Here is a 24,404-nt window from a genome sequence, read left to right on the forward strand (position 1 = left end):
GTCGCAGGCCCTGATAATACAAGTGGAGACACACTTGTCTGAGAAATATTGGAGTAGAAGAGAGGAGGAAAAGTTCTCAAATCAAGGGAAAGCTCCATCCCCGAAGTGGCCAATACGAATGTAAATTGTAACCGGAGCAACAAACTCCCAGGTACCAGGACCTGAACCTGGGGAGACTGGAAGAGAGGTTAGAATCTCAAGAGGGAAACAAGCCTATGGGGACCCAGGAGGGAAAAGAACCAAATCGGGCCCAAAGAGGCAGCTGTCATACAGAGCATGTGCGGTCAGAGATGCTATGAGTAGCTTCCCCAGAGGTAACCAGGCAAGCTAGATTGTCCAAGAATCATTGGGGCAGGGACTCCAAGCAGGATTACCCAGTCAGAGGCTAAGTAGGGTCCACAGAACTGGACCACATGAGGACAATAATAGCCAGATTATTAAAGGAAAAATGAAATGTAGCAACCATAGGGAAAAAAACATCAGCCATGGTTAGACCAACCATCCCAAGTGTAGTGAATAGCATACTGTAGAACACTGCCCCGGAAGGCGCAAGTACAACAGCCTGGATTTTGTAAAATAATCGCCAGACATCCATATGTCAGAAAAAGGATGCAGAACTCGCCAGGGAAAGCCGGGAGAGACCACACTGACATGTAGAAACCAGCTACCAGCAGAGCACAATGAAACCCCCAAGGAAGGGGAAAGAAAATGACAGGTGCAGACAATGGCAAGGCCCAAGCGAACGGCACTTCTGTCATGTAGCACAACTAATCAGAGAACATAAGGGAGTACCAAGAACGCCCGGACCATGGAAGAACTACGGGACCATGTCCAATACCACAATGAGCAGCGGAAAATTCCACCCACCAAGAAGGTGTGTGGCGCTCACTAATCCTGTCACAGCCATATCAGAGAGGACGTCCTGCGATAACCCGAACACTGCAGTAGTGGCCGGTGCTCACAATGCTTCGTATACCTGCAGGATAGAATATCCAGTGGTGATCCAGGTACTCTGCCAGGATTGGGGCATGTAACTGTGAAAACAAAGCAGAGAGGCAGTAACAACGAGAGTACTACATCCATGAAATGGGGTAACGCAGCTGTGCGGAATACAGTAGTACTTTATAGGGTTGACAAAGCACAAACCTAGCATGATAGCCAACAACCTGCCCATGGCGAAGGGAGTGTGGTTGTCTGGTGCATAACAGGACTGAGAAGTCTTGTTAAATAGTGCGTCAAGCAATAAAGTAAAAACCATGCCTAGTACAGGGGCAATGAGAAGACATGGTGCACTCAGAGGGCCTGGTTCAGGAGGTACTGTATGTCAGATCTGAACAGGCCAGCCATATACTGGATCTAACAATTGCAACTCTACTCCACCCAAGAAGGGGGGGAACATATGCTTACTAGGTACATACTACAACCAGGATGGTTTGTCGGATCCAGCGCCTTGAGATAGTACAAGTACACCGCCGAGGATGACGGTAATGGGGTGCTAGATGCATACTAGAACCAGAAAAGAGTAATGAGTACAGCGTCTGGGGATGGTACCATCACTCCACATGAAGAGGGGCCACATGATTGCCTAGCACACATTAGAGCCAGGAAAGGGTAATGCAGGAGCAGTATGGGCCACAGATTGTACCAATAGGGCACAGCACTTGGAGATACTACAAATACTCCACCTGAAAATGGGAGTAATCTGGCTGCATGGTGCACACTATAATGAGATTGGAGACATGGCTACAGCATCTGGAAATGGTATAGGTACTCCGCTTGATAAAGGAGTAGTATGACTGTGTGATGCACACTAGAACCAGACAGGTGTAATGGCTACAGCATTTGGAGATGGTACAGGTACTCCACCTAATAAAGGAGTAATATGGCTGTGTAGTGCAGACTAAAACCAGACAGGTGTAATGGCTACAGCATCTGGAGATGGTACAGGTACTTCACCTAAGAAAAGAGCAATGTGGCTGCATGGTGCACACTAGAACCAGACAAGTGAAATGGCTATAGCGTCTGAATATGGTATAGGTACTCCACCCAATAATGGAGTAATATGGTGCATGGGGCGCATTAGAACCAGACAGGTGACATGGCTATAGCATCTAAAGATGGTACAGGTACTCGGCTTGATAAGGGAGTAATATGGTTGCGTGATACACACTAGCACCAGGATGGTGTATTGGCTACAGCGTCTGGAGAAGTAATACAGTGGCCTGAAACACTCTTGGACTAGGAGGGTGTGTTGAAAATAGCCCCTGGTAATAGTGAAATTACTCCAGCTGAAAAGGAGATACATTGGAACCAGGAAAGTCTGCCGGATACAGCATTTGGCAGTGGTAAGAGTACCCCCCTGTGAAGGGGAAGTATGTACCTGGGACACCACATAGGTGTGCCGGCGTGCTAAACACTGTGGCGGGTAAAGCACCACCTACTGGAGAGGCGGCAAGCTGACCTACCTGTGTGGATAATTACCTGTACAACCAGGGGAGTGCCATCTGAAAATCCACTAAAGGGGGCACCAACCCTGGAGAGGAGAGTTTCCTCAGTGGACATTTGTCTTTGACCACCAAGAGAGATTGTGTATGGTGGAAGACCGCCTAATGCTCTATTCCGAGTCAGAATCGGTACAGAGGAATACCCCGATGAGGCAGAAGAAACCTGAGGAGTTTCCCTTAGTGCTAGTCCCGTCCTGGGAGGAAACCAGAATGCAGGGAATGAGCGGGACCTATGAGGGGAGACTCTAGGCCGCTATTGGACTCTGATATGGAACGAGGCAGGTAGCAAAGGACTCCCGGTGGGCCCGATGCTGCCACATAAGGGCAGGGAAGAGTGCCATAATATCATCATAGCTGAGAATGGGTGCTGTTCAGGGGTCACCTTCTTCCCATGTGGGTCCCTCACCTCCACCGTAGCCTGCACCCATTCTCAGCTATGATGATATTATGGCACTCTTCCCTGCCCTTATGTGGCAGCATCGGGCCCACCGGGAGTCCTTTGCTACCTGCCTCGTTCCATATCAGAGTCCAATAGCGGCCTAGAGTCTCCCCTCATAGGTCCCGCTCATTCCCTGCATTCTGGTTTCCTCCCAGGATGGGACTAGCACTAAGGGAAACTCCTCAGGTTTCTTCTGGGGGCCTGCCACAGCATGATCTACCAAACAGGGGCCCAAGATAATACTTCTCACCAATGACGCTACATGCGGGTAGGGGGCACTGTAAAAAGGGGGAAAGCACCCTCTGGGAAGAAGATCTTGTCCTCCCACCGGAAATTCCCTGCAGAGACCTCTAGAAGGCCATGAGGGAGGCAACACCCCTAGAAAAAAACAGGAAGCCAGGAAAAAATGGCGGGAAAGAGTTTGGCCTAGTCCCGGCAGAAGCCGGGGGCTAGAGTAGATAGTGTAGCCAAAAATGAGGCACCCGGCGGGCTGAAGCTGCAGGGTCCTGAGAAGCGGAAAAAAACTCCAAAAGGCTACAAAAAAGGGGATGCACAGAAATGGGGTCAAAGCGACCCCCATTGGTGAGAAAAATAACCCAATAGAACCCCTGAATTGCAGGGAAAAATCAGACAACAGATGCGGCCTTGTCACAGCTGAAGTCAGGGACTATAGTAGATGCAGCAGCCGAAAATGAAACATCCTAAGTGGGCGGACACCGCGGGACCAGGAATGGGAGGGAGGAATGCCCTGAGGGGGGAGGGAAGGAGGGGGGGGGGGGTCATAGCGACCCCCATATAGAGAGAAAATGAGCCACACAGAGATCCTGGAAGCCAGGAAAAAAGGCGGGAACTGGCGCGGCCTAGTCCAGGCACAAGCCGGGGACTAGAGTAAGGCCTCCTGCACACGAACGTGTGCTTCCCGTTGCCGTATTGCGGACCGCATTTGCGGATCTGGAATACACGGGCACCGCTCCGCGTGCATTCCGCATCACGGATGCGGACCCATTCACTTCAATGGTTCCGCAAATCTGTAGATGCGGAATGGTGCGGAACGGAAGCACGGAACGGAACCCTACGGGAGCACTACGAAGTGCTTCTGTGGGGTTTCCTACCGTATTTCGGTTCCGCAAAAAGATAGAACACGACCACAGGCGCACACGTTCGTGTGCAGGAGGCCTAAATAGGAGGCCGAGGAAGGGAAGGATGGCCAGGGGGGAGGGGACCCCGATGGGAGTATGGATGGATGGGAGGGAAGGAGTCCCTAACTAGGGCAGGGAGCATACTCACCATCTGGCGTCTTCGGGCGCCGCCGGGTCACCCTTTCGGTAAACTCGCACTAGAGTGGAATTACCGATGCTCCACTGGGTGACCGGCGAGGTACATGCCCGCAGGGGGTGCTAATAAAGTGGACCTCTACGATGAAGTCCCCCTGCTGCAGGATAAAACCTGCACCTGTAAAGTGAAGAGAAAAAATAAAAAAAATTAAGAAAAAAGCAAAAAAGTTGCAGTAAGACCTGCAGGAGAACAGCAGGTCGTGTCTGCCTCCTACAGACACTAGACTAAAACTTATTAGTCTAGTGTCTGTGAAGAGGGTACAGCCCACCTGGGCGGAGCCAACCTTTTTAATATCTAGTGTCGCCTCCTAGTGGTAGCTGGGCGTATACCCATGGTGCTGTGCACCCCAATGACATTAACGAGAAAGGGGTACACTTGGTCTTTCAGGGGTTAAATTAAAAAGAATAATAATACTCACCGGTGAAGAGAGAGTATCCCTGCACATGCAAGTGGATGAGGTATTATTATTATTTATTTTTTGACACAAGCAGAATGGGGGCCACCGGGGGGAGGTGTGGAATACTCATTGAATTCATACATTTTTAATGGCTGCAAAAGAGGCCATGAAAAACTTACAGTATGTCCATTTTTCATGAAAATGAATGTAGCCTTGCTTTCTTGTTCAAGCAGGGATTATGATTACAGTAGTGCTGCCATCTAGCTGACACTAAAGGCTATAGGTAGACATTGATAGAGAAAAAAAGTCAAAACCTACTAGAGGCTTGATCACCTGAAAGAAGATGAAGGAGCGTCATAATGAACTGAACATATGAAACCTCAGGGTGAGAGCCAGCTTAAAGGGGGTTGTCTATCTTAAGGTGGCCATACCATATATATTAAATGAACCTGACAATTTCGTCTGGACTGGATGATCATATGTGTATTGTGGTGTTCTGAATCTCCCGCGATGGCAGATCTCAGAGGGAAGAAGAAGGGTCTTGTATAATGAATTTCAACATCACTGATCCTTTGTTCTGGCAGCGGATTATTCTCCTACTTCTATAATAATACAGGCACTCCTGGCTGACAGCCGTCTGATGCGTACGGACACCATTAGAAAACCTACTTCCAACTACTCTAGTAAGAAATTCTTAGTAAGGCCTCATTCACATATACGTGGACTACGGTCCGTGAAAACCCGTCCTGTTGAGTGAACGGCGTCATTGGTTGCTATGACGCCGTGCGCTCGTGCACTCAGCAGGACGGGTTTTCACGGACCGTGGTCCACATATGTGTGAATGAGGCCTAAGAAGTGGTTGTCCTTTGTTAAAAAAAAACACTTCTAGTAGATAAAACAAAGAGGGGCATTGAAAAGCACCACTCTAGAGGACCTGGCACATCCTTGCGTTCAGTCTATTCATTGTAATGGTCATTGTGCAATGCTCATCTTTCCTGCGGTGGTGCTGCTGAGGATCAAAAATGCTTACTCATTGAAAAACTACTCTCATTAATATTCACGGATCTAAAGATAAGCTACAGAGAAAACTCCAATGCCAGAGGTATACACTGACATTGGGAAAGGGTTAAATACTACAATCAAATACTTTCATTTGTCTTCTAAGGCTGGTTCTTAAGCTGCTATCAAGCTGGGGTAACTTGGCAAAAGGGTTGATTTCTTCTGATGCATCACCTCATTTCAGTAGAAGTAGTCTTACAACTCTAAATGTTATACAAATATGAATGTAAGGACAACAGGTTTGACTGATCAGAGGCTTGCACTTTATGTGAATAAGTGACTGTAGGCCAACATTCATAGACCAAACTAATCTGGCTGACTCAATCATAGCATGAATGGCTGAGGGGGTAGATTTATTAAAGAAAAACTACAATTTTAATAAGATGTCCCTAATGGCCTAATAAAAGTTTTTCTAATATACTTTATTAATTAAAGGGGTTCTGCAGTTCTTTTAAACTGATGATCTATCCTCTGGATAGATCATCTGCATCTGATCGTCGGGGATCCGACACCCGGGACCCCCGCCGATCAGCTGTTTGAGAAGGCAGCGGCGCTCCAGGAGCGCTGCGGCCTTCTCTCGGTTTCCCTCAGGCGCAGTGACGTCACGACTAGTATCACTGACCTGGGCGGGGCTAAGCTCTGTTCACTTGAATGGAGCTTAGCCCCGCCCAGGCAATTGATACTAGTCGTGATGTCACTGTGCCTGCGGTAAACATTGAGAAGGCCGCGGCACTGCCTTCTCAAACAGCTGATTGGCAGGGGGTACCGGGTGTCGAACCCCCGCCGATCAGATTTAAAGGAACTGCAGAACCCCTTTAATTTATTATTTTTATTAGACTTTCCCCCACCATTCCCTGTGCGCTTAAAATTCAGTTCTCTGTACACCGCTGCCAGCTCAGTTCATAAATGGGGCTGCAGCAGCAGTGAGTACAGGCAGGAGCGCATATTGCTGCTCCTGCCCGTGCGCCCACGGAGGTTTGCTAACTCCTGGCATAGGTTGAGTTACTCTTTAAGACTGGTGTTACCATTGCCAGACTTGATCTTCTGGAGTCAGAGACCTCTTAATAAATTAGGCACATTTCTGGCTCTCCGGGCGCTAGGAATTCAAATCTACACCAGTTAGGGGCTGGCGTAGATGTGAGCTAGAATTTACACAAGTTTCTGGCGTAATTATAGTGGGGCTGCGTCCCTCCAGCTAAGGCCCGGCCATTTTCATGCCACTTTAGAAGCGTGACTAGAAGCGCACAAAGCAGCAAATTATGGTACATATATAGAGTGTGCCAGAATTTTCACACAAGTACTAAAAAAAGCACTGATAAATCCCCCCCTATGTTTCTAAAATTAAGTACTGGGCTCCAAATTAGAACATGCAGTCAACGAGCAGCTTACCTCCGAGTTCTTGCTGTAGACCTTTTCCATGGACTTTGAGCTTGCATTTACAGCATGGGCCAGCTCCTGCTCCATACTTTCATGAGAAATCGCTATTTCTTTAATGCTGCAAACATAGAAACAAGTATGTTCTCCCACTTGATTTAACATAAATAAACTTTAGGATTCAAAAGCTTTTTAGATTCAAAAACCAGTTATTCCCCAGTTAAAGTTATAGTCCATTCATGTGTTACGGGAACACAGAAAAGCACTTCCTCATTTCATCTCCTCCTTTTCTTTGTTTCTATTTTGTCTCATATTACAGTTATGGCTCATGCCCACGACCATATGCCCTCCGAGACATACAGTCCGTGAGCGGGCCATATGTCCCGGAGTGGCATACATTGCAGGGCTGTGGAGTCGGAGTCGGAATCGGAGGCAATTTTGGGTACCTGGAGTCTGAGTCATCAAAAATGGAACGACTCCGACTCCTACTAAATAAAAAAAAATAAAAAATCAAGTTTAAATGTCCCAATTCACAAAAAGTTATAATTAATTACTTTACTGTAAGAATAAAGGCCAATGCATGCAGTACGTCACGTTACCGCAAAACAAACACGTTAAGTGACCGTGAAGAAGCATGATTTTCATATGCTTCACTATATGGCACGCAACGCACAGTTAAGGAGCGGCAATACTTATACTTTCCATTGTGTTGTGTTCTGGTGTTACAGGGAACGCAACGCCCATAGTTAACCTAGCCTCTCACTGATAAGGCGCAGTGACTGTCAAACCGCTCCTTGCGCCGTAATCGGCGCAGGGAAGATGCCGGCGCAGGGAGTGGTCCGTCAGTCACTGCGCCGAATACAGAAGCACACGGCGCAGGCGCGAGAATTCGGCCGAGATGGAGAGAATTAGGCTGTCAATCTAGAGGAGAGGGGCGGGCTGGAGGGACGCGCTGGGCGGCAGAAATAGTGAGTAGACGGAGCCTCTAGGTGCTGAAAAGACGCCCCCATAGCACCTAGAGGCTCATTTGCATATCAATAAAACTACGTTTTTAAGCTTAACCGCAGCAGACAAAGGTAATACAAGAACACGGTTAGGTACAGCAGACACTAGTGTCAGACAGCTAAATAGGCGAAAATCTGGTGGTAGAAACCCTTTAAACAGAGAAATACATAAAGAAATCTTCAGGAGATCTGCCATATCCCTCTTCCTCCTCAGAGTCCTGTGACAAGCTGTAAGAAAAGTGGCTGGAGCAGGAGCCTCCCTGCTGTGTCCTGTATGCAGTAGGACAAAAAGATTTTAAGCCCAGCCCTTGAGTAACCTCCATTCCTCAGACTGGCTCCAGCCGAAGATGGAGCAGATCAGCAGATTTACCGCTGTGTTCTCTGCAAGATTTTTATAAGACTGTTTGTCAGGTTAATGCAGAAACTACTGCAGACTCACAAACAATGAGGGCAACTACTGTATATTTCTTGTTTAAAGGGGTTGTCTCATCTCAGACAATGGGGGCAAATCACTAGTATATGCCCCCCATTGTCTTATAGGTGCGGGTTCCACCCACCTATATCGGGAACGGAGCCCCTCAAAGTCGTGGCTGTAGCGCTCCAGTCCAGCCGCCACCAAGCGCTCTCCCCATAGAAGTGAATGGGGGTGTTCAGCGCATGACCGGCCACCGTTCCCATTCACTTCTATGGGCTTAGCCGCGCTTAGGCGAGTGATACTAGTTGTGACGTCACTTGGCTGCGCATGCGTAATGTGCCCTCCACCACTTTCGGAGCCCCGTTCTCGATATAGGTGCGGGTCCCACCCATCAGACAACGGGGCATATCCTAGTGAACTCTACCTGAAACATGGTCTCAAGTAACAGAAATCTAAAGTTTATGCTAAAGGAATCCACCAGACCAGGGGGAGTTATACTGGATAATACATTCTATATACACCCAATTGCACAAAATGCTATTCTTTACAGTTTGTGGAGGGATATTCCTTTATACACTTAACCTAAATGGTTTTTGAGCCATTGGGACCTTTACCTGTGAATTAGCGCACCAGCAGCCTGGCCAAACCGTGAGACCTGGGCTGCCTCCTCTTCAGACAGGGCTTCAGGGTAAGAAGAGATTGGAGACAAGGCAGTGGAAGTCTGGCGGGAAAGTTCACACTTCTGCTTATCTTCCCAAGATTTTAATGTACTTTCAAAGGCCTGGAGGGATGAACATGTGAGACATGGTTGACCCGGCCAACAGAATACATGTCATTATACATATTTCGGGAAGCTTTACCCTGTCTCTGGTGAGTGTCTGGGTTCTGTTCTTATGCACTATACAGATATAGCCAGGAGGCTGGATCCAGGCCTCTCCATCCACTTGCACAGGAATACCTTCATCTCCGAGCACTGTGATCTTTACTGTCCGACACTACCGGACAACATAAAAAAAAAATGAGTCAACAGGGCAATGATGTGAATGCCACTTTTTAAAACCGTAAAAAAAATAATATATTTTTTTAAAATACATGGACAAAAGATTTAGCATTTTGGTATACTTTATCGTCCTCAAACTAGATATAGGTTGACCCGGTGCTTATAGGATGAGAAGAGCAGTACTAAAGAAAACAACAGGTCCCTTATTTGTACATGGCCATGCTGTTTTATTTATTACCCAGTAATCTCATCTGTAAATTAAAAAACACATTGCATTTCTCTGTTAGATCATGTAAGACAAAAATAGGCCTGCATCCACCTGAAAAAAAGCAGCAAGATCATGGCCACTAGGGGTCTCACTTCCACTAAGTTGCAGTCATTTGCCTGTTGTGGGGCAGGATCTGTACCCAGAAAGGCTAGTTTCACACATGCGGTGTGAATTCTGGCAAGCTGTTCTGGCACAGAACAGCCTGCTGGAATTCACCGAATTTGACACCGCCGGATGCCGACGGAATGCCCACCGGCCCCATTAACTATAATGGGGTTGGATGGAGATCCAGCCCCACTCCAGAAGACAATGAGGAAGATGGGCCAGACACAAACCGCTGCATGCTGCAGTTTGTGTCCGGACAATTCCCGGCATTGTCTGTCGCAACAGCCTGACGGAATTCACACCGAAGGTGTGAAACTAACCTAACAGAGACTCAGCAGATGGCGTGTCAGAGCTAGCTGAGATTGTGAGCCTGATAAAACAACTGCTTCTACATGGCTTTAGAACATCACAGGAGCCTCCTGCCTTTCTGTAAGTGTAATCTCTCCCTCCTTATGTGAGCTCCACAGCTGAAAACAAACATAGTGGGAAGTAAGGGAAAGGATGTGACAGCAGTGAGTGCATGCAGAAGGGAGAGAACCCCTGCTTCTGAGTGAAATGCGACTAGCTGTGCAGCTGAAACAGGGAATAGTATGGCTGACAAACAAAAAAACACTAGGGAAGCCCAAACTTAACTGTTCCTTCACAGTTATGATTGTACAAAGAAGCACAGCCATTATGCAAACTTTTTTTGAAAACTCAGGTATGCTTTAATGCTACATTCTTGTTATGGTGCCATCTTTTATTGCTTTTGATTCGCTCTCAAAATGTCTAGCTAATTTGATTCCTGCTAATGTTCAGACCGGCAAAAAAAAATCTGTACAGTAGAAGGGACCTCTTACCAGCACTGAACACATTAGTAAGATGTTCTAAATAGAAATCAAAAGATAAGTAGGGAGTGTCATAACAAGTACATATCAGCAATACAGTATACAGACAAAGAAGCTTTAAAAAATGATTTCAATTGAGAAATTATGGGTTGGGTGATCCAACAGAGAAATGTAATATTTAATAACGAGATACCTGGTTTTTGCATTTCTGTGTCTTACAGTGTCAATATTGCTTGTTGTGTTACCTGTGCAATCCGATGATGCTGCAATTTGATAACCCTGGACACAGCCATCTGCATGCTACCAAACACAGCAACTACCTCCAGGATCTTGTCATCAAAAGAAGGAGCAGCAAATGTCTAAAACCAAGGGGGAAAATAACGATAAGAAACTGGAATGACAGCCTACAATGCTGACTCAAATCCATGCATGAAACTTACATCATCTTCCTTGTTGCCTCCCCAGAAGTTGGTGCCTCCAGCATAACTGGGAATGTTCAGGACAGCAATTCCTTGCAAGCTGGGCAGGGGAATGGGCACCCCATCACACTGCGGGGGACATTGGGGTAAGTGGAGGTAGACACGCACATCCACTGAGAAAGAAAGAGACAGACATCTAAAAGAAGAGAGACAGACACAACCAGTGTTAGGGACAGACACAGAGACATGCAAGATGAAGATAAACATTGCTAACAAGGGAGCCAAACAATGTAAACCAAGGTGCAAACACACACATGTAGGATATACGTAACACATGCAAAAGAGGATACACTCGCCCAGTCAGCCCTGCTCTACAATCATCAATAATATGCGTGAGTATGAAAGTCTAATTTCTTTTAACCGGTTTAAAAACCTAGCGATTTTCCATTTTTTACTCCTGGCCTTCACAGAGTCATAACTTTTTTTTAATTTTTCCATTCACGTATGAGGGCTTGTTATTTGGGGGACATGTACTTTTTGATGGCACCATTTAATATTGCATACAATGCAGTAGGAAGCTGGTAAACAAATCCAAACGGGGTGGGATTGGAAAACAAAAATTGTTTTATGGGTTTCTTTTAATGGCGTTCCCTGTATAGTGGAAGTGGCCTGTTACTTTCATTCTCTGGGTCAGTACAATTACATCGATACCACATTTTTATAGTTTTTCTTGTGTTTTAATACTCTGATCACTCCGCCATAGACTGCAATGATTTAATATTGCAGCCTATGGGGTTTCACTATGTTCCTACTGAGTCCTACAACAGGAAGGGCTCCATAGGAACTTTGCTATGGCAGGCCTCAGAACCTTCAGAAGGCCAGAGGCTGCCATAACAACTGAACGACTCCTTTGATCTTGGTGCGTGGTCGCAACTGACTACAGTGTCTGAGGGGTTAAATGTCTGTGATCGGTGTTCCCGCCGATCATGTACTCTGCTGTGTAAAACAGCAGACCCTCGGTACTGGAGTGAAGCTCTGCTGAATAGGTGAGTAGCTATTTTTCTTTATTGCTTTCAAGGCCAAATTAAATTTGCTTTGGCAGTTTGACAAACCCTTTCACAGTCAAGCTGGACCATACTAGAGATGAAAGTAAACCGAACGTACTGGCTATGGCTAGATCAGCCAACAAACTTGAGGAAAGGGGTCTCCAACTATTTCCCCAATGGAAGACATTAGAGAAAAGAAGGATAAGGCAAGTTGGATTCAGAAGAGTCTGGCATCAGTACCCTACTGAAATATACATGCAAGCTCAGCCAAGCATGCATGTTTTGGTTAAGTAAGGAGATGAATGTTCAGCCGACCGGGAACTCATGTGCATGGCCAGCTCTGCCTAGCAAATCTTCTAAAATCATAGTTTTACCTGAGATATCTATAGTGCTGAAAAACACATAGCTGACATACACAGATCATCAATGATTTTCTTTCAAACTGCAACAAACGTAGGGAAAATGTGCTCACAAAATTAGGTTGGAAAAAGCAAAGCTGACGCAGGATCAAGTTCATTGTGAGGCATCTGTGGTGTAACATAGTTTATGTGTTTCTTAAGCTTTAGGCTATTTCACGCACAAACAACCCTATGGTGCAAAGGTGACAGAATTAGAAAGACAATAGGGACAGACAGAGGAGACAGATTGGGAAGTGCTTCCACATACAAACCTCTAGTAGAACTCGCTGCTCCAGGTTCTTGTATGTCCTCTGTAGAAGCTCTTTGGTCCCCAGCACGCCATACCACATCCTATTCTTTGTGCGACTTCTGTCATTGAAGAAACACAAGAAATGACTATAACCGATTTTAAAGGGATTTGTTGGAAGGCTGTTTTATGTTTTAGCCATTTCTCACCTACACTTCCTCGGGTGCTCATCCCTTTTATTGTTAAAATCCAGGGAGATTTTTGCATCCAGACCAATTCCAAAGTAATTATTCATCACACATTTTTCTGAGTAACAATCCCTGAGGAACAGCATAAAAGCATGAAACCTTCCATCACAAGAGTACATGGCCCACATCATAGATTTAATATATCGGGCAAACAGGGTGAAGGTCCGCATGCACATTAGAGTGTTGCTGGCTGAAGCTGCTACTTTTGGCGGAACCTACCGACAATGTAATGTATATGGGAAGCTCCTGACTGACCACTGACAAATGATATCGGGGGAGAAAAGGATCGGGCATATTGAAATTTTCCTTTTGCTTTCCTGGTAGGTAAGCTGCTGCAGGGTTGTCTGGCAGTGGCTTTCTCCTCAATGAAAACTTATACATTGAGCCGAACCTAGCGTGTATGAGTATGGAGGAGTCGAGAGAGATATCTGTCAGCTGAATGAGTATTCAGCCAACAGCTATTGAATGTGTATGGACACCTCTAGGCATATTTGGAACTATATGGTGTGAATATAGGTTGTTTGCTTACTCTACTATTACTACCCTGTAGAGAACCTAACATTTAAAAATAAAGAATGAAATATTATTAAACTTGATCCGTGAAATAAATGGAATCAATATACCGTACTCCATCAGCTATTGAGGATGTATGGGCACCTTAATAGAGGATATTTAAACAAAACCAGCTATTAGTCAGACATTATCTGACAGCTAGGGCCATGTGTAGTTAACTACCGTTACAGCTATCAAAAATGAAAGATTACAGATAATGTGACAACATAAAGGAAGAAAGTACCTGCTATTCCCTGCTCAATGTCTGAGTTTATCTGGAAACTGCCGTACAGTTTGATAATTTATCTAATCTAATGCGGCTGAGCATCATGACGAATACCATGTCAAGAGCTTGTAAAAATGACAACTCACATTGATCATGAGTGAACTCTTATCATCCTTGTGATATTCTTATCAGCTCTACTTACAAGTTATCAGGTTCAGAGCTAAAGGTATCAGCGTTAATTAAGAAGCGGTTCATGACGGCGTTCCCTGGTAAAGATACAGTCATTCCTGGTCTCATGCCTACAAATAACGAAAGAGGCTGTTACTTTTTGGCCTTATCAGATTCACAATAAATTTCTTAGAGCTCTTTTACACAGGCCGAGTATCCGACCATCATTGGGAACGAAAATGCATATAAATGCTTGTTCCCAATAATTGCCCAGTGTAAAAGTTGACTGCATTTTTCACACTGTACTTAAAGGGAACCTGTCACCGGGATTTTGTGTATAGAGCTGAGGACATGGGTTGCTAGATGGCCGCTAGCACATCCGCAATACCCAGTCCCCACAGAGCTATGGGGACTGGGTATTGCGGATGTGCTAGCGGCGATCTAGCAACCCATGTCCTCAGCTCTATACACAAAATCCCGGTGACAGGTTCCCTTTAAAATGATCGTTTCTCAGCAGCACATTGCCCCGTGTAAAGAAGGATGTGCTGCAGATAAAGAATTAATCTGTATGGGGGATAATGATTGCTGTAGCGATCGTTCATCCCCACACAGGGGTAATTATTCCTGAATGTAAATGCAGCTAAACAACTGGGCGATGATCGGGAAAAAACAGTGGTTTCTGATCACTGCTTTGTGCACTGATCCATGTAAATAGGCCCTAAGAATATCTTAGCCAACTTTCACACTTGCGCTTTCCCTTTCTATTCCGTCATAGGATCTCAATAGCAGGGGGGGGGGGGGGGGGGGGGACGCTTCAGTTTTGTCCCCATTGTCAATGGGGACAAAACTGAATTGAACAAACGCAATACACCAGAATGCATTCCATTCCGTTTGGTTGTGTCTTCATTACGGACAGAATAACGCTGCAAGCAGCATTTTTATGTCCGCTATGTACTGCGGAGCAAGACGGATCCATCCTGACTTACAATGTAAGTCAATGGGGACGGATCCGTTTTCTCTGACACAATAGAAAACGGATCCGTCCCTCACTGTCTTTCAATGGAGTTCATGACGGATCTGTCTTGGCTATGTTAAAGATAATACAACTGGATCCGTTCATAACTGATGCAGATAGTTGTATTATCAGAACGGAGGCATTTTTGCTGATCCATGACGGATCCAGCAAAAACACTGGTGTGAAAGTAGCCTTACTTGGGTATACATGGTCCCCTTGAGAGTTGGCATTAGGAAGCGATGCAGTGGCTCCTGCGGAAAGACTGACTTTGCTGGAAATTTTTTCTCCCTTGGAACCTGCAATTACAATCAAAGTATAGCATGAACATTTAACAAAAATAATTTGTAGCATCAATCCTTCATTTACATTGCATCGACAGCACAGATCGATCTGGGGAAAGCAGTCCAGACAAAATCCACATGTCAGCTCCAGATTCACCTATCCTTCATGCACATTCCTAATAACCACAGTTATGGGGAGTAGCCCTAAAGACTTACCGTATATGAGTACTTTTTATAATTTGTATTTATTGAAGTTTTAACAGTTTTTAGGCTAAAGTGTAAAACTGAGGTGATGGGGTAGCCGAGGGGAAGTACATTAGGAGAGATGTATTTTAGATCTACATTAGGAGAGATTTTCGTTTTAGAGAACCATCTATAAGAGGTCAGCTTGCAGGGGTGGATGGGCTAATTTAATTTGACCACAATATTTGCTAAGTACCTCATGTTCATTTATATGGTGAATACAGCATTAATTAAATTTATAATTCATATACTGTCTGTTGTGTCTTGCGTTTGATTAGGAGAGATAATGGAGAAGGAATCTGCTGTTTGAAGTGACTGGGGTGCTTTGGTGAGTGCCAAGGCCTCCTCCTAGGTCAGTGACGTCATGTTTATCAGTCATATGGCCTAGGCGTGGTTCAGTCTCATTCAAGTGAACGGGGATAACCTGCAATTCCAAGCACAGATGCTTTCTAATGGACGGTGCTGTGCTTGGTAACCTGTGAAGCCATGGTGCACCAGCCTCCTCAAACAGCTGATCAGCAGGGGTGCTGGTAGTCGGGACCTCTGCTGATCTGATAGCAAATTACATAGCAAGTATCCACATTAATAAAAGTGTTCATCTGTTATTATGGAAGACTTTTCCAATGTGGTAAATGAACGGATTTTCCCAGTAAAAAATACTTATCCACTATCCACAGAATAAGGGATAAGTGTCTGACTGCTGGTGATCCAACCGCGAAGAACCCCGACAACCATGAGAACAGAGAACCTGAAATGCCCCATTAAAAATGCAGCTGTGGTGGGCACAGATAGTCTGGGAAGCACATAAGGCTTATATTAGGGGACTTTTTTTATAGCTCTGGGCTCTAAATTAAAGAAAGCCAAGCAAAAGGAAGTGGATAGCATCCTACAGCAAATTGCAGCTGTGGAGAGAGTCTAGAAGAAATCCAAAGCTATTCCTCTCCAGGAGGAGCTAGCGCTCTTGAGGGCCAAACTCAAAACCTATCTCTCGACTCAATTGGCAAAAAAATACTTATATTTTAAACCTCTTTTATATCCACATGGAGACAAAGGGAAACGTCTGATGTCCTCCATTCTTAAGAAAGCTAGAGCAAAGTCTTTTATACACACAATCAAGACTGAATCTGGCAAACTAGTCTCTTCGACAGATGAGATTGCTAGGGCTTTTCACCTCTTTTACTCTAAACTATATACTCTTAGGAGTCCAGAGGATAAGGCCCCTGAGTTGATTTCTATGGAAACAACGCAGAAGTTCCTACACCTCCTAAAACTACCCTCCATAACCTCCTCCGATTTCAGAAGAGGAACTCCAAGCTGTTCTTTGTAGTTTTTCCCCCCAAAAGAGTCCAGGACCAGATGGTTTCCCCCTCCAATACTTTAAAACTTTCATAGAGATTATAGTACCCCTATTGACTAAGGTCTGCAAAGCCCTCCTTACTGGAATTTCCCTCCCAGACAAACCCAAGAAGCTTTTATTACCTAATTCCCAAAGAAGGAAAGGACCCCTCAGAATGCGGCAGTTACAGACCGATTTCCCTGTTAAATCAAGGTTTAAAAATATGGGCCAAATTGCTGGCCAACAGACTCAGAACTATCATCCCCTTCTTAGTGGGCCCAGAACAAGTGGGTTTTGTCCAAGGGAGAGAGGGGAAAACAAATTCAACTTGTTTATTTCATGCCATCCATACGGCCCATATGTCCAAAATACCCCTAGCCCTCCTTGGCATAGACGCCGAGAAGGCTTTTGATAGGGTCAGGTGGAATTACATGGAAGCAGTCCTCCATAAATTTGCCTTCCCACAACCATTGATTCACACAATTTTCTCGCTATATCAGGCCCTGCATGCCCGGTTCAACATCAACGGCACACTGTCACCTACCTTCGAAATAACAAACGGCACGAGGCAGGGGTGTCCGTTATTCCCTACCCTCTTTTGTTCTGGTGATGTAAGCATTGCTTCAAACAGTCAGGGAACTCGATAACATTCAAGGACTGAACATAGGTGGAACACAGTTGAAATTCCTAGCTTTTGCAGATGACATACTCTTCCTAACAACCAATCCACTAGTCAGCCTACCTGAGATCTCCCAACTGTTACAGGAATTTAGTGTTGTATCAAACTAGGGGTTATCCCATCAAAATGATCACTGTTAAATCTGTTAATGATTTGACAGTGATCATTTTTGTAAATATATTTGATTAACCAATTCCCACCGTTTAGGAGAAAATTCATCCCCACTTACCTCATTGTTGTCATTCGATCTCCCCTGGTTACGGCCACCGCTCCTCTCCGGAATCCCGGTGGCCGCGCTTGCGCAGAAGACTCCTTCTTTTCTCCCGGCCGGGCCGCTTGCTGTCCTGAACGTGCACGTCGACGCGCATGCGCGATGGTGACTTCCTGGCCTGAAAAGTACAGAGCTGCGAACGCGCACGCCGACTCATTCCTGGCCAGTATAGTACAAAGTCACCATGGCGCATGCGCGGCGGCATGCGCATTCAGTCCAGCGCGCGGTCCGGCCGGGAGAAGACTTCAATCAAGATGAAGCTCGCCCCCAGCCAGAATCCAGGAAGTGAACGGCGCGCTGGCAGCAGGCAAGTATGAAAATGCAAAGTGGGATAACCCCTTTAAGGTTAACTCTGCCAAATCAGAGATACTGAACGTGTCAATCCCTCAGCCGCTACTTCCCAGATTGAAGTCCAGAATGGATTTTGCTTGGGCCTCCTCTACCATTACCTACTTGGGAGTACGTCTCTCAGGAGACTTATCAGAGCTCTATCATCTGAATTACTCTCCGCTATTAGCAGTGCTTACCAAGATGTTGAAATCATATGACTCATTGTGGATATCCTGGCTTGGCAAACGGAACCTATTGAAAACATACATCATGCCGAAAGTACTATATATGTTGCAGATGGTCCCGATTCTCCTGTCTCCTGCATTGTTCACTTCCATCAAGAGCCTCTTTTCTAGATTCTTGTGGAAAAATAAAAAAACTCATATGTCTCATAAAATGCTGATCAGGAGACGGGAGTCGGGAGGTTTGGGCCTACCTGACGTGTTTGCCTACTATAAAGCGGTACAATTGAATAGATGGTTACAGATGATGTTTCCAAGCGGAGAAGAAGAGCCATCTGCAATTTTCTCCTCACACAGTGGCGGCTCAGATCTAAGGAATATGTGGATTCCCAATGCTAAACCTAGGGTAAATGTGGGTTTAGATCCAATGCTGCAAGGTCCGGTTGACGTTTGGCGTCAGTTGGGCTCAACTCTGGCTCCACGACCATCTCCCTTGCTACCAATGTCATTATTGCCTGCTATTGTATCTTCCCCAGGTGTGGCTAAAGAGGATCTATGGCGTTCTCTGAGTTCTTGGACACTAAGGGACGCCTTTAATGGAAGAGCCATGCTCTCTACGGAATCTCTAGGAGGTTTTCTCCCTGCAGGTATTCCGAGGGTGACCTTATCCTTTTATTATGCTCACTTCAAATATATCTGCACAAAATTTTTAGAGGTAGCCACACCTGGGAGAGACCTTACAGCCTTTGAGCAATTAATGTTGACAAAATTTCCCAAAACCAGGAAAATTTCATACCTTTAACAGCATTTTGTTATAGACCCCCAGACAAAACCAATAGGTGCTGGAGATGCCAGAGTTTCGGAGGTTCCTACTTGAACATCTGGTGGACATGTGACACCATAAAAGCATTTTGGAAGGAAATAGAATCCACTATCCAGAAGATATACAAGGCGCCCTTTCAAATATTACCGGACATAGTTTTTCTGTCCAAACCAAGCGACTTGTATCGCCCTTCTAAAACAAATCTGATCACACACTTATTGGCAGTAGCTAATGTGTTGATCCCGCTACATTGGTTACAAACAATACCTCCATCTTTGGATGAATGGTGCGCAAGAGTCGATTAGGTGTGCAACTTTGAGGAGCTCATTAATTGGACAGAGAGGAGACATGATGCCTTCTTGAAAACATGGAACCCCTGGAGGCAACTTCTATAGGAAGCTTCACCCACACACCCCACCTCTCACAGGAAGTAATAACTACTTGAGGTATTGGAGGTGGGTGCGCTTTCAGACTCACTGTGTACACGACCACATGTCATATGGATAATAATCCCGTAGGAGAACCCCCACTCACCCTCCTCTCCTTCACAACCCTGGGTTCTTACCCCTTTGTTAGTCTGTATATGTCTTGTCTTTAATGTTATATAGATGGAAATACACCAGGAGACGAGTATTACTTATCAAACTCATTATTGTACCTTTGTATGTAAAGACCTTACTTAACCAACTATGCTTAACAACCTGGTATATGTTTTTTGGTTCTGTATTTGTGACAAAACCTTAATAAAAGAGAATTTAAACCCAAAAATTGAGCTGTGGTGCTCCATTCACTTCTATGGAACTGCTGCAGACAACATAAGTGCTCACCAGTCCCATAGACGTGAATAGAGCAATGGTCAATAATGCGCACCACCACTTCATTCTCATGGGGCACTTCAGGACCTCTGTTCTCATGATCGCTGGGGGAACACCCTGACAACTGGAACACCAGAAAACAGATACATATCCCCCTCTCATCTGGATAGAGTATAAGTATTTTCAGTGGGGAAACCCCTTTAAGCGTCTCCTTCCAGTTTCCATAGAAAATTGCATGTCTCGGTTGCTGAAGTTAAGATTTTACAGGGAGAGACGAGGATGGAGGGTTACATAGTTCACTGGTAAGTATTGTCACAGAAAATACACCATTTAATCCCTGCAGCGGCAGTGGTCAGGAGTTTGTGAAGCTATACTAAAGATACTAAGTGGAGTATTGAAAGCTCGAGTTCAATTCCTGTTCAGCTAAAGAGGAAAATGTTTATTAAGGTTTCCTATAATGCGAATAATGTTTTACTGTGAATTCATTTTGTAATGTGGCTTCCAGACAGTCTGTTCTGAATACATGAGATACCTTATGTGGATAATTTTAAGGTTAAGGTTGCCATTAAAATATTAAGACCCCTTTACAAGGGTAGACACAGCAGGCAATCATTAGAAATGATCCATTTGTTCCCAATAATTGCCTGCTTTTCAGGGGAGATAAGACCCTCGTTTACAAGCAGCAATCACTCCCACTGTTTCGTGACGAGGGATTGCCGCTGTGATCGCTTGTCCCTATAGTACAGGAGATCGCTTGTATACAGCAGATCGCTGTTTGGACAATTTGCTGCCCAGAAATAAAGAAGCGATGCTTTCAATGATGAATGAGCGTTTGCACCTTTAACCAGGACAATTATCGGAAGGAGCGTTCCTATCACTGGCTAGTGCAAAGGGACCATTAGATCCTATAAAAAACACCTAGCATGACTTTTAGCATCTGTGTTTTTTAATCAGTTGTATTTGGGATTAAAATCAGTCTCTTGTAATTCTACTGTAAATACATCAGCCATAAAGTAAGGGAAATTACCTCTACTTGATCCTCTTATCCTTGGCAATGCATTCCCACTATCTACATTCACAGTACTTGTTATGCTGTGTTCCTTGCCATCATCGGTAGAAAAGGGCAAGAGAAAATCTTCACTAGGAGTCTGTGCATTCTGTTCATCAACAGCTGCAAGGAAAGCATCCAACATCATGAATGTGACACAACCTCCAAAGGACATAACCTCAAAAGGAAAGAGCTGCATGGACATGGTCATTTGACCAGAGCCCAGAACGGATGATTGGATCAATAAAGGTAAAATAAATACATTACAAAATTACAGCTACCTTCATAAACGGATATTTTAAAGGATGTTGATGCAAACTGGAAAACCCCTTTAAGGACAGAAAACTAGACCATTAGCCCATATATGAAAATTCCACAAGTATTTTTAATGGATGTGTTCAAGTTTATTTCATTCAACCACTCCAAGAGTTTCAGTGCTCAGAATTAAAGATGAGTGAATCAATTTGTCTCATCAGCAAGACTTATTGGGGAATATATTTATAATTAAAGGGGTTCTGCACTTTGTTTTAACTGATGATCTATCCTATCGGTTTACCGCCGGCCCAGTGACGTCACGACTAGTATCAACTAGCGTGGGCGGGGCTAAGCTGTGTTCACTTGAATGGAGCTTAGCCCCGCCCACGCTAATTGATACTAGTCGGGACGTCACTGGGCCGGCGGTAAACAGTGAGAAGGCCGCGGCGCTACTGGAGCGCCGCTGCCTTCTCAAACAGCTGATCGGTAGGGGATCACGGGTATCGGACCCCTGACGATCAGAAGCTGATGATCTATCCAGAGGATAGATCATCAGTTAAAACAAAGTGCAGAACCCCTTTAAGTAATATTTAAGTCTTTTCATTTACTTCATTCCCAGAGAACCCCTTGAATAGGTGAAATCACAATATCCTGACTTTTCCTAGCAAACAACATTTTACTATATACACTAAAATACCCATAAGTCCAGATTTTCTCATACAACTGCAATACAGTCAACAGAGCCTAACCTTTTGTGGTTCTGGTTATTTTTGACTTACCTTTCTCTGCCTGCTCTATTATCTGTCTGATGGCTTTCTTAAGGCTATTGGCTCTTAGCATAAGCTGCTCCCGTGGCCGAAAAGTCTGTTGTCGACCTGGGGAAGGAGAGATTGCTGCTGGAGACGCCATGGTTTCGGACGACTCCTCACCCTCTTCACTAATTGTAGGTGGGGGCTGAGAAAGAACTGATGTAGCTTGAGATTCTTCATTTAAGGTGTTCAAGAGCGAGTCTAGCTTCTCCCTCAGAAGATTACACTGTAGAAAAAAGTCACATATAAGAAGTCTCTTTAGCTACAAAATCATGCATTTCCTTTTCCAGGTCTGTCTCTTATCAACAGTTACTGGATGGATAGCTGGAAGATCAGAATATGTGCTCATCACCAACACCTAATTATATCATTACGGGATAGCTAGATCTTATGGTGGACGTACCTTTCCCGCCATGGTTTCAGATTCTTCACAACTCTCGGTCATTCTCTCATAGGCCTTCCCAACACGTGCAACAAAATCTTTTACCGTTTCACACAGAACTCTGAGAAAAACAAGGAAACAGAGCACCAGCGAGTAAATAACAACGCAACCATTTCTACGAGTCAATTATAAAATATTAAATGTTCTGTGTACCATGCAAATTGAAGCTAAAGCTTTGTCAGTAAACTCAAGGAAAACCAAAGAAAGAAGTGTGCTTGCGTATTCTATGATCACCCAATAAACCTTTATTTGCCAAGGAGTTATCTCATATTCCCTGGCAGGGAAGCAATTCAACAGTCAAGAACATATGTGATACTTCCTTGCTACTAAAGGCTATAGTTCAGGGTAGACCATACCTCGAGACACAACCTGCATGACATTCCTGAGGTGTAGGACCTGCGCAGGTGCAGTGTGTTTCACAGGAGAAAGCTGAATGACGTGTCTTGTCACAAGCCCCCCCCAATTGTTGTCATCTTATAGAAAGTGGCACGTGCATGGCACAGAAGGCTTGCCAATCAAGAGAGAGTGGCTTAAATAAGACTGAAAACACAGCAGAAATTCTAAAAATATTAGTAAACTACATACATCTATCTATCTGCATAGTTTTTAATAGTCATAAAGTGGTCAGCCTCACTGACCAGGCGAATACAAATTTAGTGATATGCAAGGGTATTGTAGAATTTATGTTTGGAAGTATGGTATGGCTAGCTATAAAAAAAAGTGATATGTACTATCACTTGGAAAGTTTATGAAAAGTTTATTTTCTATGATAACTTAGGTTTCTTAAATTTAAAATCTTATTTTCAAGGAATGATCTCTAACATTGCATATGCCATATCTGCCTCCCCCAAGTGGCTCCAACTCAATTAAAGTCTTGTCCGACCGTTTTTAACATTCTCAGGGGAGCAGACAAACTTATTAAAAAAGAAAAACTCCTAATATCTTTTAAAGGTCTCACTATTCCAGCGCTCTGAGTCCGGTTCCCATTGGATTGGAAGTGATGTCACCTTCATCAATCATGTGAACAATGGATGTGACGTCATCACTTCCACTCCAACAGAAGAACCGAGAACCAGGCCTACATCGAGGGATTGGAAAGACCTTTAGAGGAGGAGTTATTTTTCTTTCTTTTATAAGCCTGGTTGCTCCCATGAGAATTTAAGCTGTAGGACAACCACCTTAACAGAGTAAAAAGCCAAAAATGTGAAGTGGGGCTGCTATGGAGGATTCAGAGCTAGCATGTATTATATGTTCAGAGGCCATGGAATAGAATAATTCCACCGCAGCGATACAGCTACCACTTAAAGTGAAATACACTGCCTGTCCCAAAAAAAAGTCGCCACCAAAAAAAAAAAAAAGGTCACAAACTCTAATATTTTGTTGGACCGCCTTTAGCTTTGATTATGGCATGCATTCGCTGTGGCATTGTTTCGATAAGCTTCTGCAATGTCACAAGATTTATTTCCATCCAGTGTTGCATTAATTTTTCACCAAGATCTTGCATTGATTATGGTAGAGTCTGACCGCTGCGCAAAGCCTTCTCCAGCACATCCCAAAGATTCTCAATGGAGTTAAAGTCTGGACTCTGTGGTGGCCAATCCATGTGTGAAAATGATGTCTCATGCTCCCTGAACCACTCTTTCACAATTTGAGCCCGATGAATCCTGACATTGTCATCTTGGAATATGCCCGTGCCATCAGGGAAGAAAAAATCCATTGATAGAATAACCTGGTCATTCAGTATGTTCAGGTAGTCAGCTGACCTCATTCTTGGAGCACATACTGTTGCTGAACCTAGACATGACCAACTGCAGCAACCCCAGATCATAGCACTGCCCCCACAG

General features: G+C 44.7%; 1 protein-coding gene across 3 annotated transcripts in view; it reads right to left on the reverse strand.

The window, feature by feature from the left end:
• DGKD (diacylglycerol kinase delta) overlaps positions 1 to 24,404 on the reverse strand; it is a 141,589-nt gene that overhangs the window by 14,337 nt on the left and 102,848 nt on the right. For 2 of the 3 annotated variants that reach the window (XM_040427950.1, XM_040427948.1), the window contains exons 14-25: positions 22,522 to 22,621; positions 22,089 to 22,344; positions 21,034 to 21,177; positions 15,244 to 15,342; positions 14,066 to 14,162; positions 13,047 to 13,157; positions 12,863 to 12,959; positions 11,168 to 11,275; positions 10,973 to 11,086; positions 9,388 to 9,522; positions 9,142 to 9,308; positions 7,124 to 7,229 (exon numbers count right to left, since the gene is read on the reverse strand). In XM_040427950.1, the coding sequence (XP_040283884.1) occupies positions 7,124 to 7,229; positions 9,142 to 9,308; positions 9,388 to 9,522; positions 10,973 to 11,086; positions 11,168 to 11,275; positions 12,863 to 12,959; positions 13,047 to 13,157; positions 14,066 to 14,162; positions 15,244 to 15,342; positions 21,034 to 21,177; positions 22,089 to 22,344; positions 22,522 to 22,621 (1,534 nt within the window). The remainder of the gene's footprint in view (positions 1 to 7,123; positions 7,230 to 9,141; positions 9,309 to 9,387; positions 9,523 to 10,972; positions 11,087 to 11,167; positions 11,276 to 12,862; positions 12,960 to 13,046; positions 13,158 to 14,065; positions 14,163 to 15,243; positions 15,343 to 21,033; positions 21,178 to 22,088; positions 22,345 to 22,521; positions 22,622 to 24,404) is intronic. The other variant, XM_040427949.1, reaches the window with a different exon arrangement.

Source organism: Bufo bufo, chromosome 4 (genome assembly GCF_905171765.1).
Source record: "Bufo bufo chromosome 4, aBufBuf1.1, whole genome shotgun sequence".
In the NCBI taxonomy this organism is placed as follows: Eukaryota; Metazoa; Chordata; class Amphibia; order Anura; family Bufonidae; genus Bufo; species Bufo bufo.